The sequence below is a fragment of the Solanum dulcamara genome, chromosome 4 (genome assembly GCF_947179165.1).
Source record: "Solanum dulcamara chromosome 4, daSolDulc1.2, whole genome shotgun sequence".
Classification (NCBI taxonomy): Eukaryota; Viridiplantae; Streptophyta; class Magnoliopsida; order Solanales; family Solanaceae; genus Solanum; species Solanum dulcamara.
This window is the reverse complement of record NC_077240.1, coordinates 27,659,541-27,676,262: the sequence shown is the minus strand read 5'-3', so window position 1 is coordinate 27,676,262 and position 16,722 is coordinate 27,659,541. Positions and strand designations below refer to the sequence as shown.

At 34.6% G+C, this 16,722-nt stretch overlaps 2 protein-coding genes across 2 annotated transcripts; both read left to right on the top strand.

Moving 5' to 3' along the window:
* Positions 1-946: 946 nt before the first annotated feature.
* On the top strand, positions 947-12,946 carry LOC129887168 (uncharacterized). Its single transcript, XM_055962146.1, has 9 exons — positions 947-1,400; positions 2,566-2,627; positions 4,198-4,252; positions 4,485-4,583; positions 4,948-5,034; positions 5,182-5,298; positions 6,436-6,528; positions 10,964-10,994; positions 12,511-12,946. Exons 1-9 carry the CDS (start codon positions 1,305-1,307, stop codon positions 12,693-12,695), a joined length of 825 nt encoding a protein of 274 aa, XP_055818121.1. The 5' UTR covers positions 947-1,304; the 3' UTR covers positions 12,696-12,946.
* Positions 12,947-14,816: 1,870 nt separating this feature from the next.
* On the top strand, positions 14,817-15,757 carry LOC129887167 (uncharacterized). Its single transcript, XM_055962145.1, has one exon. The coding sequence runs from the start codon at positions 15,049-15,051 to the stop codon at positions 15,496-15,498; it is 450 nt and encodes a 149-aa protein (XP_055818120.1). The 5' UTR covers positions 14,817-15,048; the 3' UTR covers positions 15,499-15,757.
* The last annotated feature ends 965 nt before the right edge of the window (positions 15,758-16,722 follow it).

Here is a 16,722-nt window from a genome sequence, read left to right as displayed (position 1 = left end):
ATATCATGTCTAATCACCTCTCTTCTATACTTCTTTCGTCTACTTCTGCCTCTTTTGATCCATCCATAGCCAACTCAGTATAGATACACTCCTACCTACTAACTTTCTACTCTAATTCAGGTGCTTCATACTGTTTTATCTAAGGTTATGTCCCTGATAAGCTACGTCATGTTCTGTCTAATCAGCTCTCCATTATACTTTTTCGGTCTACTTTTGCCTCTTCTGATTCATCCATAGCCGACCTATCACACCTTTCGCACTGAGGCATCTGTGCATCTCCTCATCACATATCTGAACCATCTCAACATCGCTTCCTACATTTTTTCTTCCATCGAAGTCACTCCCACCTTGTCTCGAATATCCTCATTTTTAATCTCATCTCTCCTAGTATACCCATACACCCATCACAATATTTTCATCTCTGCAACTTTTATCTCCTGAATGTGAGAGTTCTTGGTTGGTCAATACTTTGCTTCATACAACATAGTTAATTTAATCAACACGCTATAGAACTTGCCTTTTAGTTTAGGTGCCACATTCTTATCCTACAAAACATCAGATGTGAGCCTCTATTTCATCCATGCACTAATACTCCCAACTCAATAATTTAGATTAATTCAACTTTATTTTCATACATAATCTCAAAATTAATACTTTATTTGATCAATACAAAAAAATTAAAAACGAATAATGGAAACTTACAACAAAAATTTAAGTAACAAATTCTTAAATGTATTAAAATTAGAATTTCTCTAAAAAAAAATGTCATATCTTTCTTTAGAAAATCACAAGTTAAATATCTACTAATCCTGTCAAAAATTCTTTATTTTATCCTAGAATTATATTTCATCTCGACATAAATTATTCTTGCTTTCCCATAAAATTGATAGAATACTTATACAATAACCAATTATTTTTTTAATTTATTTGTTTTGTTTGTGCTTGAGAAAAGTGTAAATATAGGAAAGTAGAAAGACTTTGGAGTTTTACTACGTTACGCGAATAGCATCTTCGTAGACGCAAAAGATAGCAGAAGGAAAGCAGCAAACAAAGCTTCGTTTAGCTTATAGATCCACCCCAAGATCAAAAAGTATTGTAATTGATCTTTTTTGTTCTTGGGAGATGAGGCATTATATAAATTTTCTCGGGGTTTTATCCTTATAATTTTAGGGGTGTTTGATTTTATCTTCAATTGGGAAAATCTGGCTAATTTAGGAGGATTAAGGCCTCGCTTGTCATTGAAGCAAGCAACTCCTGAAGACCAAGACGAAGAGGAGTGTAGGCCTTGGCGTAAGAGGTTATCAATGGCTTTTCATTGGTCTTCTCTTCTCAAATTCACTTTTCTTCTTCTCCTTCTCGCTGCCATTGCCACCGCTTGTTTCACTCTTCCGGTTGAAAAGGTTTCATTTTTTTTAATTTTATCCATATGGGTTTTCTTATTTTGTTATGTTTAAATCATTTTTGGTTGAGAATGATTTATTTGATCTGGTTTTTTCGTAGCAAAGTTTGTTCTTGGTTATTCTGTATTCTTGACTCACCTGGGTTATCCTTTTTTTTAAAAAAATTGCCCCCTTTTGGTTGGGAAACGGTTTCGTGATCTGGGATTTTGGTAATAATTACAGGTCTTGGTTATTCTTGAGTTTTTGCCTTTTTAGGATTGTGTAAGTATCTGCATTTGGCATTTGTATAAAGACTATTTATGGTGAGGAATCATTCATTTGCCAATTTGGGATTTCACTGTCTGTGAATTGTCATTCATTTGATAGGAGTCTGTTAGATTGGCCAGAGATTTGTATGTCAGTTCTAGGGATTAGTGTGAGATTAGAGAATAAACTAATTTGTCTTTAAACGTAGTTCGAATGAAACAAGCCCAAATAGAGCAGAATGGATATAGAACATTCATAAGCCAACCCCAACTAGTTTGGATTTGAGGTTTAGTTATTGTTTCTATTTGATTAAGATGGTTATTCTTTTCTGGCTGTGATTTATTTGGTTGCATGGATCATTTCAAGTAGAGGTCTCAGTGTTGGGTTTATGTCTACATTGTTATCTGTGACTTGGGAGTGGTGTTTGGTTCCAAGCAAATCTTATTAGCATCTTTCATAAATATGATTTACGCGAGCTGTGAGGAAAAAGTGAGCTTTTTCCAGAGTCTGGAAAACTAATGTGTAATTTGAACTTTCCATTGGAGTAATTGTTTTTTTTTTGTTGTAATTTATGTCTATTATGGACCTCTTGCCAATTTGTGCCAAATGGAGTGGACTGTATTATCCAGTGATATATGTTCAGAACTTCATAACGTGTGATCCACATGATGTAGCTTACTTCTGATTCATTTGTGATATTACCAGGTTGGATTCTTACATCCCAACTTTGGAACAATTTAAACTGGATAATGAATTAAGTGGAGCTCACTTTTTCAGTTGTCGTTCTGTGAAATTCTGTCAATAAACTGGATACATAGGCTGTATGATCAGGATAACTTAAGAGACATGTCTATGGAGCCTTGTTGATTAAGGTTATTTATCGCTCTCTATTGTGCTGTAAAATGTTTTTTTTTTCCAGATACTGAAAGATTTCTTGCAATGGATTGAGCAAGATCTTGGTCCTTGGGGTCCACTTGTCCTGTAAGTATGCTTTCATATATCAATATTATCTGTGCATTTTAAATCATATCCTATATTCCATTTACTTGAGTAATTTGAGTTAGTTGACAAGGTGGGAACGGATATGCATGCAAATTTGAGGTATTCTAGTTAATTTGTAAAGCAGTTTAAATGGACGCACTTCAACAAATGGCCATGCGCGAATTTTAGTAGTTTAGTTATAAATCGGAATAAGAGGTTGTTTAGGAAAAATGTGATCAGTACTATAGTACTGCAGACATTACGTTTCTGCTATATGAATGAGCTCTCAGAACGTGTACAGTCTCGGGTATATCCATGATCCAAAATCACATACTTGGGCTATGTTCGTGTTCCTTTTTCTTTTTTTTTGGCGGGGAAGACAATGGGGGAGTCAGCTAATTTTATAAGGTCTATGCCAATTTTGTCTCCTTATTAACCTGAAGCCTGTCCCTTGTTTAGACATTATAAACAACAAACAACAACAACATACCCACATACCCGAAATCCCACAAGTGGGGTTTGGGGAGGGTAGGATGTACGCAGCCTTACCACTACCTCATGGAGATAGAGAGGCTGTTTCCGAAAGACCCTCCCAAGTAGGAGAGAAAAACAATATATATAGCATAATGGCAAAAAAAAAACGAAAAGCGATGCAAATTTACAAGACAAGAACAATAACTATAACAAAGTAATGTGATAATCAAAGGCAATTTTGCTCTTTCAATGCTCATCCCGATTTATGTTGCTGTTCTTTCATCCATTTGCGCTTGAGTTAAATGGTGACTGTTATTCATGTTTATGCTGCTTAAGCTCCCCGCTTCTCCTTTTCTCTGTACACACTGTGAAATGTGAATGCATGGAGTAAAAGCATGAGAATATGTTAGACATTGTTCTTATTGTTGGGTACCATCTGGGAGGTTTTTCTTTTTGTGCAACCCTGCCAACATGTTTGTGCGCTTCTCCGAAAAGAAAAAAAAACAAAAGGAAATATTAAAGATATTCATGTCTAAATGATTCATGGAAGTCTAATCCAGAGACACGCCTTGAAAAATTTGGATGTGTGTCAGTATTCATTCTAATTAGAAGCATGATTACTGTGATTATCTTCACCTGAAAGGTCAGAAAACTCATCAATCCAATTCAAGGTCTTTCTGTTATTCCTGATATTTTCAGGTGCTCCTACTTTTATTGGTGGTTGCTGAATATATTTCTAAGCGTTGCTTTTATGTAGAATATCCTTTTGTTATATTGCACAAGGTTTCTTTTTCCGGTCTGCTCAAAATGTTTTTCCCTGAGTCGATGGTCTATCGGAAACAACCTCTCTACCCACCAAGTAGGGGTAAGGTCTGCGTACACTCTACCATCCCCAAACCCCACTTGTGGGAATACACTAGGTATTTGTTATTGTTGTATTATACAAGGGTTTTCGCTTGATTTAACCAAAAAGAAAACTATACAAGGGGTTTTCCTCAAATTAGTGAAATAAATTTCCTTACTTTAAGATGGTGCACTCAATACTGGAGATTTATGCTGATGTGCTTTTGGTCATGTTGTTTTCGGTGTCTTGCAGGGCTGTTGCATACATTCCTTTAACAGTATTGGCAGTTCCAGCATCAGTTCTTACGGTAAAACTTATGGCGTTTGTTGTTTAAGTCATGTCCCCCTCCTAAGTCCTTACCACCATTTTTTTAAAACATCTGTTCCAAATTCATTTATAGCACATATTTACCAGTCTGTCTCTGCTGCTCATGGAGCATGGACTTAGTTATCAATGATATTTGGACAAATGCACAAAGTAATAATTTAACGAATCTAGATTATGATTGAATTTGAACTCCACATGGCTCCTGTTTTCAGCTAGGTGGTGGTTATCTATTTGGCCTGCCTGTGGGTTTTGTTGCTGATTCCATTGGTGCTACCATTGGTGCTGCCGCAGCATTTCTTCTTGGTAGAACAGTAAGTTCTTTCATTCTACTTTGTTGAGTAGTTAAAAATGTATTTCACTGGAAGTATTGCTTAGAAGTTAGAACAACATGATTTCTTCCATAGTCCATCTCCCTGAGCTCTGATTGGTACTTTAATTATATTACCAAAACTGAACTACCTGAGGTACAAGGCTGTAGATTTGCCATTTTGGATAACTTTTTTTTTTCAGGATATGAGCTTCCATGTACAAATTGTGTATGGATAGGACACACTTTTTGTTACTTTTCCCTTCATTTTCCTTTCTGTTTATGTATTCTTGTGCCATACCCCTAAAACATTTGCTTATGAACTGATTATTTCCATTAATTGTTGTTTTTTCACTGAAATTTGACAGATCGGGAGGTCATTTGTCATTTCGAAGTTGAAAGATTATCCACAGTTTCGTGCAGTTGCAATTGCAATTCGGAAGTCTGGCTTTAAGGTTCATATGTCTTTCATGAAAGGCCCTTTTCATAATCATGTTATCTTCAAGTTGTCGTTTCAGCTTAGAAGTGCGTCAGTAATATGGATATTAATTTCCAAAAAGAGCAGAAGTAACCCTGCACGTTGATTTACTCTGATTTGACAGATTGTTTTGCTGCTCCGACTCGTTCCTCTGCTTCCGTTTAATATGCTGAACTACCTGTTATCAGTTACACCAGTTTCAATTTGGGAATACATGCTGGCTTCGTGGTTGGGAATGATGGTAAGTCTTACTCTCTTACTCTATCTGTCGTCAAAGATATGGTCGTGGTGTGCCCCCCCCCCCCTCTCCCCACCCTCTCTCTTTTCCCAATTCTCGACTTGCCATGTGACATAGATATGGTCGTAGACTGTGGTTGAGGTGTTTTTACAATGGGATTTAAAGAACTGTTTTCATATCCTTGTAAAAGTAAATGCTATTTCTTATTTCACTATACTAGGTAGAGAATTTTCTGAGCTCATCTGTCTCTCTCTCTTTCCCTTTCCTTCCCAGTTGCCTCAGGTCAAAATCACTCTCATGGCTTGCCATGACATAGATATGGTCATTGTGTTTGGTCAAGGTGTTTTTACAATGGAATTTGAAGAACTTTCATATATTTGTAAAAGTAGATGTCACTCTAGCTTCACTGTAGTAGTCAAAGACTTACCTGAGCTCTGCTTTTAGGAGTTGCAGATGTGTGATTCATTGCAACGTGTTTTTTCGAATGCTATGTCAAAAACGCTAGTGAGATGTAGTCAGCAACCTCATCCCATCCCTGCCCTACTCATATATTCAATGAAGTTGTTTAAAAACGCGTCTGTAGCTCCAGATTTAGAGAAACCAATCAAAACAGTTATCATAAACCTGATGGGGGACCTGTAAAGACCCATGTAGAATGAGATATTAACAAATTTGACTATGATATAAAGGTTTGTTTTGGTATACTCCTGCATATGTGCCATGTTTGATCTGGGGAGGCTCTGTCCAACCCCTTTATAATATATGCAGGGACAAAATAAAATCCTTGGTCCTTCCTCTTGGAAGAGAGATTTCCATTGGTTTATGTGGTTGACTTGCTGCTGGTGCTATCCATGTGAAATGACCTTGACCAAGAAGCCATTGTGGTATAGTAGGATCATCTGCATGCCTTGATCTTTTCAATAACCCTTGAAATTCCACCCAGACATCCTTCACCATCCATGTAGCTATGCTTATTGATTGATGTGTTAGAAAAATGGCCCTTCAGTTATGATTTCTTTTTTTTTTCATATTAATATCTACTAAATGATTTCACTACCCTCCTCAGACCCCACTTGCAGGATTTCACTGGGTTTGTTGTTGGTTTTGTTATTGATGAGTCTATTTTTTTCCCTGTTGCAGCCAATAACTTTTGCCCTGGTGTATGTCGGCACAACTTTGAAAGATCTTTCTGATGTTACTCATGGATGGGGTGAATTTTCAAAAACCCGTTGGGTAAGAGCTAAGTGAATGCCTGTGCTATATACATTTAACAAATCTTATACTAGTCTGATGGTAATTTTAGCCATGTTCACCCAATGGAAAATGATCTTTTGTGCTTCAAACTGAATAGTAGTATTGTACATGCATGTAGGACAAATGACTAGTTAATGTGACGAATTGCCGTTTTTTCTTTTACTTCCACCCTGGACAAACTTTGGAGGGCAATCCCCCAAGGGGGTGCTAGCAATCTAAGAGTTGGAGTGACAACCTTGAGTATGAAACTCGTTACCGTTCCACTAACCGAAGTGATGTATGTACTTGATAACATTAGATAATGTAAAATCAACAATGCATTTGGGCAATTCATTCTAAATTGAAAAACTTTTTGCTCAATCATTGAGATGAGAGTTGATTCTTTGTATTAGGGGAATATGTAGGGCCAACAACCACTTTTTCCTTATTGAGAAATTAAAGAGACAAGTTGCAGTAGATAAATGAAAAACTGAAGTCCATTGTTGTTGTGGTGAACTATGAATTTAAAGTATTTCATTAGGGATGAAAAAGTATTCTATAATGGTACTGACCCTAGGGCTTAGTTCAAATTTCAAAGATTGAGGGACTTGTGACTTAGGCATAGGCTCGAGCCCTGCGCTATACGGAGCTGCGCTAATATGTAAGTGGAGAAGAGTAGAGGGAGGACCCATTATCCACGAGTGAAGGCTGCATTGGTCCTAAGGTTGGCCCTAGACAAATTTTTCGGTCATAAAAAATAAATATTCTATTACGGTAATTTGATGATTGTCATAGAGATACAAATCTTAAGGTGGATATACACTTATACTCCCTCCGTTCACTTTTACTTGTCCACAATGGCTTTTTTTGCACTCCCCTTAATAAATAATGAATGAATTACATATTTTACCATAATACCCATGTTAATGTCGTATAGTTTCAATGGATTTGGAAAAATAATTTCGGGAATGAGTAGTTAATGTTAAGGGTAAAATAGGAAAATAAATTGTTTTCTTCTCGATACGCTAAAGTGGCAAGTAAAAGTGAATATTTTATTTTTAGTATAATGAACTAGTAAAAGTGAATGGAGTAAGTACAGGATTAGACAAAATTAGAAATTTAAACATTTAGTTGAGTGCAAGTAGCACACATAGATAATAAAACGTAAGAATGCCACTTGAGATTATATGACTGCGCTAGTAGATAGTCAAATGCACCGATCTGTAGGCGTGACACTGTGATGATCGTTGAGCTAAAATGGGACGAAATAGACGTAAGATCATATGAAATAAAGTTGTCTTTCTCCAGGATTACATGCAATTTTTGCTAAGAACGAAAGAATGTCGCTTGATATTATATGATTGTCCCAGTAGATATTCAGATGCACCGATCTGTAGGCGTGACACTGTGATGATTGTTGTGCTAAAATGCGGCAAAACAGACATAAAATCATATGAAATAAAGTTTTCTTTCTCCAGGATTGTGCAATTTTAGCTAAGAACAGAACAAATGGAAGTAAAGGATCCATATGAAGGATAAAACAACTTTGTGATTAAGACTTAACCTTATTTAGGTTTGGTATTTGTCAAGAACCTGTCTAGTTTCATTAGAGATCAGTACGTGACTATTGGGGTAAGTGTGAAATTCGGAGAATCTCTAGTCCGAAAGAGCACTAAGTATGTCTTTGTTGAGTATTGGGTGATATGTGTCAAAACTGAGGGGAATAGAGATAGAGGATTCATATATCTGTCCCCAACTAGTTTTATAGACATAGTTGATTGATTGTTGATTTTTTTAGTATTCATTCAAACACACACATAGAAAAAGGAGAAATATAAATGGAAATGTTGAACAGAGAACCAATTTTGATTTAAGTTTGATAGGTCTACAATAGAGGCTATATTTTTACTAAGAAGAATGATGAGAAATTATAAGGAGAAAAAGAATCTAGATATGATATTTCATTGACTTATACATAACATAGTCCCAACTCCCAAGAAATGTCCTTTCCTAGTATTCTAGATCATTTGTGATGTAGCAGTAGTTTTCTATTCCTTGTATTTTTGCTGTAAGTATTACTGGAATACTTCCTGAGTATTCCTTTGTTCATAATACAAGTTACCTTTCTCAAAAAAAAGAAATGTCCTTTGGTCGATATTGGAAAAGGAAAGAATTCATGTCAAATATATGAATATCATAAATGATATGTATGAAGGAGCTGTTACAAGTGTGAGAACAGTGGTAGGAACAGAGGAGTTCCCCTGACCGTGGGTTTGCACCAGGGCTCTACGTTAAGCCCGTACCTGTTTATGCTTGTTAGGAAAAATTAACCAACAGGATGAGGTACCATGAAGCGAAAAGTGCAAAAAGTCAGTGTTTTAAAAGCGAAAAGTGCAAAAAAAAAAACGAGGCTCATGATGCTTAAAGCAAAAAGTGAGAAGTATAAAGCGCACACTTCGTTGAAGTGAAGGACACAACTTATCAAATATTAAAAATATCAAACATATATGAAATTAGTATTATAATAATGAATTTGCTAGTAAAATAACTAATTTTAGCATCCAATATGTGTCAATATTACATCTAACTTCTCAAAGTTGCAATTCAAATAACTAGCTGTTCCTTTTTTGGATCACCTTGAACGTCATTGTTTGAAGCACATCTATCTGAAGCACATGACTTCACCTATTAAGCACTAGCACCTCACTTCACATTGTGCCATCCCTCTAAGCAATGAGTCAATGACTTTTAACAACAATGGTAGGAGTAAGACGATACATGCATGAGAAGTTTAGACGGTGAGATAGGAGTGGAGTTGAGGTGAGATTAGATGAACTTGAGGTGCCTAAATATAGACAATTCAGATATAGGCTCAATAATCTAGGAGAATGAAATGATAGATTAAGATGTTACACATTGGATTAATGTAGGATGGTTGAAATGGACGAGTGCCACAAGAGTGTATCCAAGTGAATGTTAGGCTTCTGAAGCCCAATATATCCACAAGATGAGCGTCTAGAGATGCAAATGTTGAGATGGATGGATGCTCATACAAGATTAGATAAAATCATAAATGATCACATATGTTAGAAGGTGCAAGTAGCTTATTTAAAGGATAAAATAAGAGAATGACGCTTGACCTAGTATTACGTAGTCCTCCAGAATTCCAGATTCACCGATTCTTAGATGTGAAAACAATGTTTGAAGGTGCTAAAAGAGGAAAAGGTAGACCTAAAATTACATGGGAAAAGTTATCTCAATAGATTTAGAATATGTCGGAATCAAGGCAGATCTAGCAAAAGATAGAAAACAATGAAAATTGAAAATCCGTATATGTGATACCAATTAGAAGGTCTAGCTTACTCAAAGACTCTTAGGGGTTGTTTGGTTCAAAAAAGGTTATCCTAGGATTAACCCTGGGATTATAACCATGACAGATAATCCCACCTTCCATGTGGGTAGATACTAGATTTTGGTATGAATTTTATTCTGGTTTTCTGTAATACGTACAACCAAACATTGAGGATTCGCAAAGCCACTCCCGACTTGAGGTTGAGTCATAGCAGTAGTTGTTGAAATGTTGCAAAGAAAAAATGGATCAAGTCATGACAGTTAACAGAGAATGGCTAATTGTTGTACTTATTCATGGGGTCTTTTGTTTTTAGCCTCAGCTTTGACACCCACTCAAATTGGCAAAAATTTCATGTACTGGGTTAGTATGGATTGAAATCTTGCTCCTCCACTGAAATGACTTTGCTGGGTTCCGTTACCATTTTTAGGTTTATTTCACAAAATGGAAAGTTCTGAGCTTCAAGTGAGCAATAAGTGTTCAATTTCTACATTCATAGTGTTTATTCAAATAATATTTTGCCTTTATTTTTGGATTCTTTGTTTCATTCATTGTTCAGTATTTCTAAAATTGTCCTAATAGTTTCTTGCATATGGATGCCACACTACATTCATTGCAGTATTCACAAATTTTAAATTTCATATGAAGGCAACCAGTATGTGGCATATTATATATTCAGCTTAACTTAATGATACCTCACTAATTGAACTCTAACCTACAGTTACTAAATTATTAGTGGGTCATGTTTTGTTTTCTCAATATGAATAAATAGGTCATATAAATGGCAATATTTACTTGATCACCCAAAAAAAAATAGAAGATCACAAATGCCAAAACCAAGTGCTTTGCTGGTAACTACTAATGAAAAATTCGTAAGTTGGTAATCATTTCTACCTGTGCAAATTTAGCCCAACCCAGCCCTAATAATCATTCTAGCCCTACTTTGCTGTGGACTTCTGATCCAATAAAATGAATGATTGTATCAACTCCACTTTCACCATGCAGACCAAATTAATCCTTCTCGCTGTTTGTTACTATTGATTATTTGACGATCCTTTTTTTCTTTTTGTTTTTCTATGTGGCCAGGCTATGATAATATTGGGCCTTTTGGTGTCTGGTGAGTCTCTAATACTAATAAGTTGCATTAATTTTTTGTTATTGATCAGAAAAGATTTGTACATTTGAAATTACTGTAAGTAATTAATATTTTCTCAAGATGTTCATATGTTGTTAGAAAGTGAAAATCACTAGTCAATTTTTTTTCTAAGAGGCTCTTTAATTTGAACTCTGGCATTATAATGTAACTTGTATTTTGACTCGAATTGAATTAATTGGGGAATGCATAAGACCTTGACTTATAGCTCTCTTAAAACTTGAGCATACTCCTGTTAGCATTTAGGGAAGCCTAGTTTTGTCAAACATAGACTAACACTCAAGTAAATGCTATTCATAACTATTTATCCAAAAAAAGATTATGATACGTAACTACCAACAATAAAAAATATAGTGAATGGAGTTCCATATTCATGAAAACCAGGTTGTAATGATCCATGTCGTGGAACCAAGACAAGCTGTCTTACTTATAATAAGGGTTATGCTTGTAAATAGAAGCTTTCTTCAGTCTCTATTTGGCAAAGATGTATATCTTCTCTTCTTTTTCTTTTTTTTGGTGCAACATGGCTATTGCAAATGACATAAATGCCATGATTGACTTCTTGAGCTCATTACACAATTTGTAATGTAGCCTCCTCTTGTACCTATTTTCCTATTTTACAGCATTCTCTTATTGCTGAAGCTAATATACTTACCTTTAACAATAAAAAAAAGGAAGATGGAGAGGGACTTAGAAGTCGGCAAACTAAATAAATAAAAAGCTTTAAATGTAGCCATGGGTTCTTTTATAACAACATACCCAATGTATTCCCACAAGTGCGGTCTGGGGAGGGCCATAGATTCTTTTATAAGACATCAAGAAATTTTGCAAGAAATCTCTTCATGTAGAAGAGGAGAAGCTAAAGAACTATATGTAACAACCTTACCAGTTATTCTAAAAGTATTCATGAACTGCAAATCTTTTCACACCAAACATCTTTTGCTCCTCCAGCTTTTCCATTGTGAAAGTCTCTTGGAGTATTAATGTGTAGTTATATATTTTAGTTTTACCTGTGTATAACCTGTTTGTATTATTTGAGAACGATGTTGTTAGTATAGAGTGTTCTCTAATCTTGCAATTCTAAAAGTATTCACCCTTCTCATGAATGGAAAATTTTCTCTCCAAACATTCTTTTTTGCTCCCCCCAGCTTGTTTCATTGTGCAAGTCTCTCAGAATATTAACATATATTTGAGTATTATGTGTTTTTTTTTTTTTTTTTGATGAAGTAAGGTATTTCATTAAAAAGCATCAAGCAGATGCAAAATTACAGGATAGGCAAAAGGGCTCACAGGGAGCATAAGCAGAAGTTGTTAGCTCCTTTACAATCTTCAAACTAGTACTAGAGAGCTAATTATGTGTGAATTATTTGCGAATGATGTTAGGATTTGGCTATATTGCATCTTGGATGAAATGCCAACACATTTGAACATAGAATTTCAATAACACCGAAAATAACCACCTTGGTTGTGTGTATTGCAGTGTTCTTGATTATTTGTGTCATGAGAGTTGCAAAGGCCGCTTTAGAAAAAGCACTGGCTGAAAATGAAGACATTGATGATATATTGTCAATACCAGAGCTACCAACTGTGGCTGATTCAGCTACTCGTCTTGACCAGCCACTTATAATAAAGATAGATTCTGCTCAAGACAATCATGAAAAATAGGACTGTTGTTATCTTTGTAAATTTCATACTTGTGCTACGGCTATAGGTATCATTTCTTATTGATGATTTTGGCATCCCTTTGGTGATGCTTTTTCATAGTCTTCCTTTGTACAGGCAGATTATACAAATGCATGTAGTTTGGACAGAAATTGAATTATTTAGTTTCTTTTTTGGGCTACTTTTAAGTCTACGAGTGTTAGATTGCCATTAACACCAGTGTAATAAACTCGGGAAATAATTTTCTTCCTTTATGTGTACCCTTGTCTACTTCTCAAACCCAAGAGAAAGAACCCTTTATCATGTTCTTGGATTAAACTTGATAAAGCAGTTGTTTTCTCATATTCTCAACAGAAAACTAAGGCAACTAATTGAACTGAACCCTCAGGGTTGCATTGAATTCATGGGTACTGGCTTTGTTTGTGACAATCATTTTATTGGAACTGAAACTTATGTGTGTTTCTTTTTGGATGGATGGCCATTCATTTTGGAACGAAAGGATCACTCAACTTTGCCTAAGTATCACGCGAAGTTACCCAATGCACCAGCTACAATTGCCCTTGAATTGCCTTCAACTTAAAAACCACTGTCTCCTTCCTTAGGAACATTAACATATGAATTTCAAAAAAGCATTTCGTGTTCTTGCATTAGGCATGTTGCATTATATCAATAGAACCATGTGGGAATACAAGAAGATACTTTAACTACAAGCACTACAATATTTTTTTTCCTCTGTGTACATCAACAAACATCATAACAAGGGCACTAAAGTTTTTGGTGTGGCCTAACTTTTGTTAGTACTTTTCACCAAATGGCTGGTGGGTCAGGACCACAGTCAAGTCAAGTTCTGCCATCCTAAAAAAAGAAAAGAAATGGCAATTCTTTGCCTGCCGCTGAAGTTTCACCAGAAAGAGGCTAAAGGTGCTCTTGTTGGAAATTATAATTATTAAAGTTAAATAAAAGATTAAAAAGCACAAGCATAATCATGACAGATAAAGCAAAATTGTTTGAAGCCTAATCCATAATCCTTTATCAAATAATTACTGATGTACCCAACATTTTCTTTTTCTTGCTTTTCTGACCCCAAGAAAGTTGCTTCCAAGAATGTCCATTATCTTGTTATAGTCCAAATTATGTGGTACCATATGGACATTGTTGTCAAGAAAATGGACATTTTTCTCAAACCTCCTAAGATTTTTGGCCTAAACTATATCATCCTAATAAGCCTAACATACAGCTTAAATTTTGTTTAAATTTCTGTAATTTCAAAGTTTTAGGAGACACTTCTTAATCACTGAAAGATACAGGTGTCTTTATGATATATCATATTTTATAAAAATCATATCACTCCTTAAAATAGAAAAAATGTGTCATAGTCTCACAGCTAATAAACTTAACTTGTAGTAATTTACAACCACTACTCTATTAGCCTAAGAAATTTGCTAGTTTTTTCCCAATCTTTTTTTCTGAATAGGTCGGGGCTCGGAGGTACATATGGACGGCCCTTCGAGTGTCTTGGATGATACACATAAAGAAATGATGATGGATAATTCGAAGGTTATGCAAAATTCTTTTAAGTTCGTCCGCGTGTTAGCTTGTTGTAATATTTCTGGCCTGTCTGATTGACCAGCTTTGTAGCTAAACTTCTTTGAGCCGGCTAACTCTTTGAAGGCCTCTAATGCTTTTTAAATATTCTATTTGGTATTAAGGTATGTATAATTACTACATAGAAATTCATTGTATTAGTAATGCAAAGAGTTTAATGCATGCATTAACATGATTAAAGACATAATTGCCCCTCAAAACTTTTTTCACAACCATATTTGTGGAGAGTATTTTTGTAAACAAATATTATTTTTAGAAATTATGCAAAGCATGTTATTTTTACTGCATCAAACCAAATATTGCATAAGAAATAATCTCATCATAACTAATACAAACATTATTAATGCATCTATGCAAGCATTACTAATACACCTTATTCAACATTATTCTAATAAACCCTACCAAACGACTCTATTAGTTTTACCATAACCGCTGAAAAATAAAGATGTCATTAAGAAATATCATATATTATATATAAATCATGTCACTCCTTAAAATTGGAGAAAAAAGTGTCACAGTCTCACAGCTAATAAATATAATTTTTTCTCATTGCCTAACCAAATGAGTAACATTTTCAATGGCCCATAAATCCAAGAATATCAGAATCACTTAGTAGGCAAAGCTTGGAATATATAGCAATTGGCTGAAAGTTACACATATATGATTACTACTTGTTTTTCTCTAGACCCTTTAAAAAGCTAGCCTTGGTGACCCAAAAAAAAAAAACACTCAACTTGTTGCACATAATGAAATGGAGAGTGGTGGTAATTTTAGCCTTGTCTCATTTGTGAAATGCTTCAATGGGTGCAAAGATCAAGCTCAAGTCTCTAGTTTTGGGACAAGGATTTGGAATTTCAGTGATAAATCAATTGAATTGCAAATAAGGGTTGGTTCAATCTTGAAGAAAGTTCACACATTGAAGCCAGGATCATCAAAAAGGCTAAATTCCAAGAAAATTTACAAGGCTTATATGCCTAGTAATTATTATAAAGGTGGAGTTAAGAGTTTACTTTATTATTATGATGAATCTTGCCACCCTTATATTTGGATTAATGATACTGGTTGTGATTTCTCAAGAATGGTCAAACAACAATACATAAGTCTTGAAGATTTGAGAGATTGTTCTGAGATAAGAATATTTAGAGATCATCAAAGAGGTTGCATTTCTGTTAGGAAGAAACCAAGAACAGAACTTTGTTGATTCGTTTCTTTCTACTATCCTTTTTGCTTTGTAAGACAACTTCTTTCATGTTTAAAGATTTGTGATTTGAATGCTTTAAGTGCTAAGGTTGATTTATGTACTTCTAAAAAAAACTAAGACATGTAGATTGTTGAGTGAAGTTTTATTGGTTTTTTGTTGTTTGTATTTGTAATTGTTGATTAGCATACTTATTAGAATGGATTAGTTGACATGTAATTGTTTTATAGTCTAGTAATACCAATGTTAATCTTTCACATAATTGTGAGTGATTTGTATGGTCTTTTTTGTTTTCCTTCTCTTCTCCATGAGAGAATTTTGTCAACAAATTAAAAGAAAGAGGAAAGACAAACAAACATTTTTAATTGTAAATTATGATCCTAATGCTTATTTTATATTGATCTAATCAAATTTAAATAGATTGAGTCATAGCTAAATACACAAACAATCTCTTTTGATTTCAATTTTCATTTTGACACCTTATTTTAGCGCTACTTCATTTGAACACTTCACCCTCATTCCTTTTTTTTTTGTTAATAAAGAATTTTATTTATTGATCAAATTAAAAGGTCATTATAAAGGGAGACTAGTCTAGGCAACATAGTGCATATTCCATCCCTTTCAAAAACAAACATAACAAAAGTGGGGAGATTTGGGTACAACATTAAATTTCCAAGAGTATCAAGCTCGTATTCTTTTTTTTGCTAATTGGTCCGTTACTCCATTAACTTCTCACTTCATCCTCATTCCTAATATGTTATTTAAACACAAAAAGTTGATTCGTCATATTGAAGTGAGTTCTTCACAAGGTACACATGGAAAGACATAATTTATATTTGATTAGTAGTATTATTTTTGGTTTTAATGATGATAAATTACCGGTTGAAGATCCATTTAAATCCATGAATTATCTCTTTTTTCTTTCATTCTCTCTTCCAAAAATTCTTTAATTCATCTGATGGTACCGATCTCCATTTCTGTGAAGCTTTAAAGTTTGCCATTTTTAATTCCTTCATTGTTTAGCTTATGTTTAGTTGAATGTGAATTCAAATTTAGGAGTTGGATCACATTTCATCTCAATTTTCTACTTATTAAAATGTATTTTTATTTGAAGCTTGAAGTTTGAAGTGAATTTTTTCTGTCAAAGAATATTGATTTCCAACAAAGGATATTGAATTGTAACGACTCAAAATGTAGGGGTGTACTGTCACGATCCCGATCCGTCGT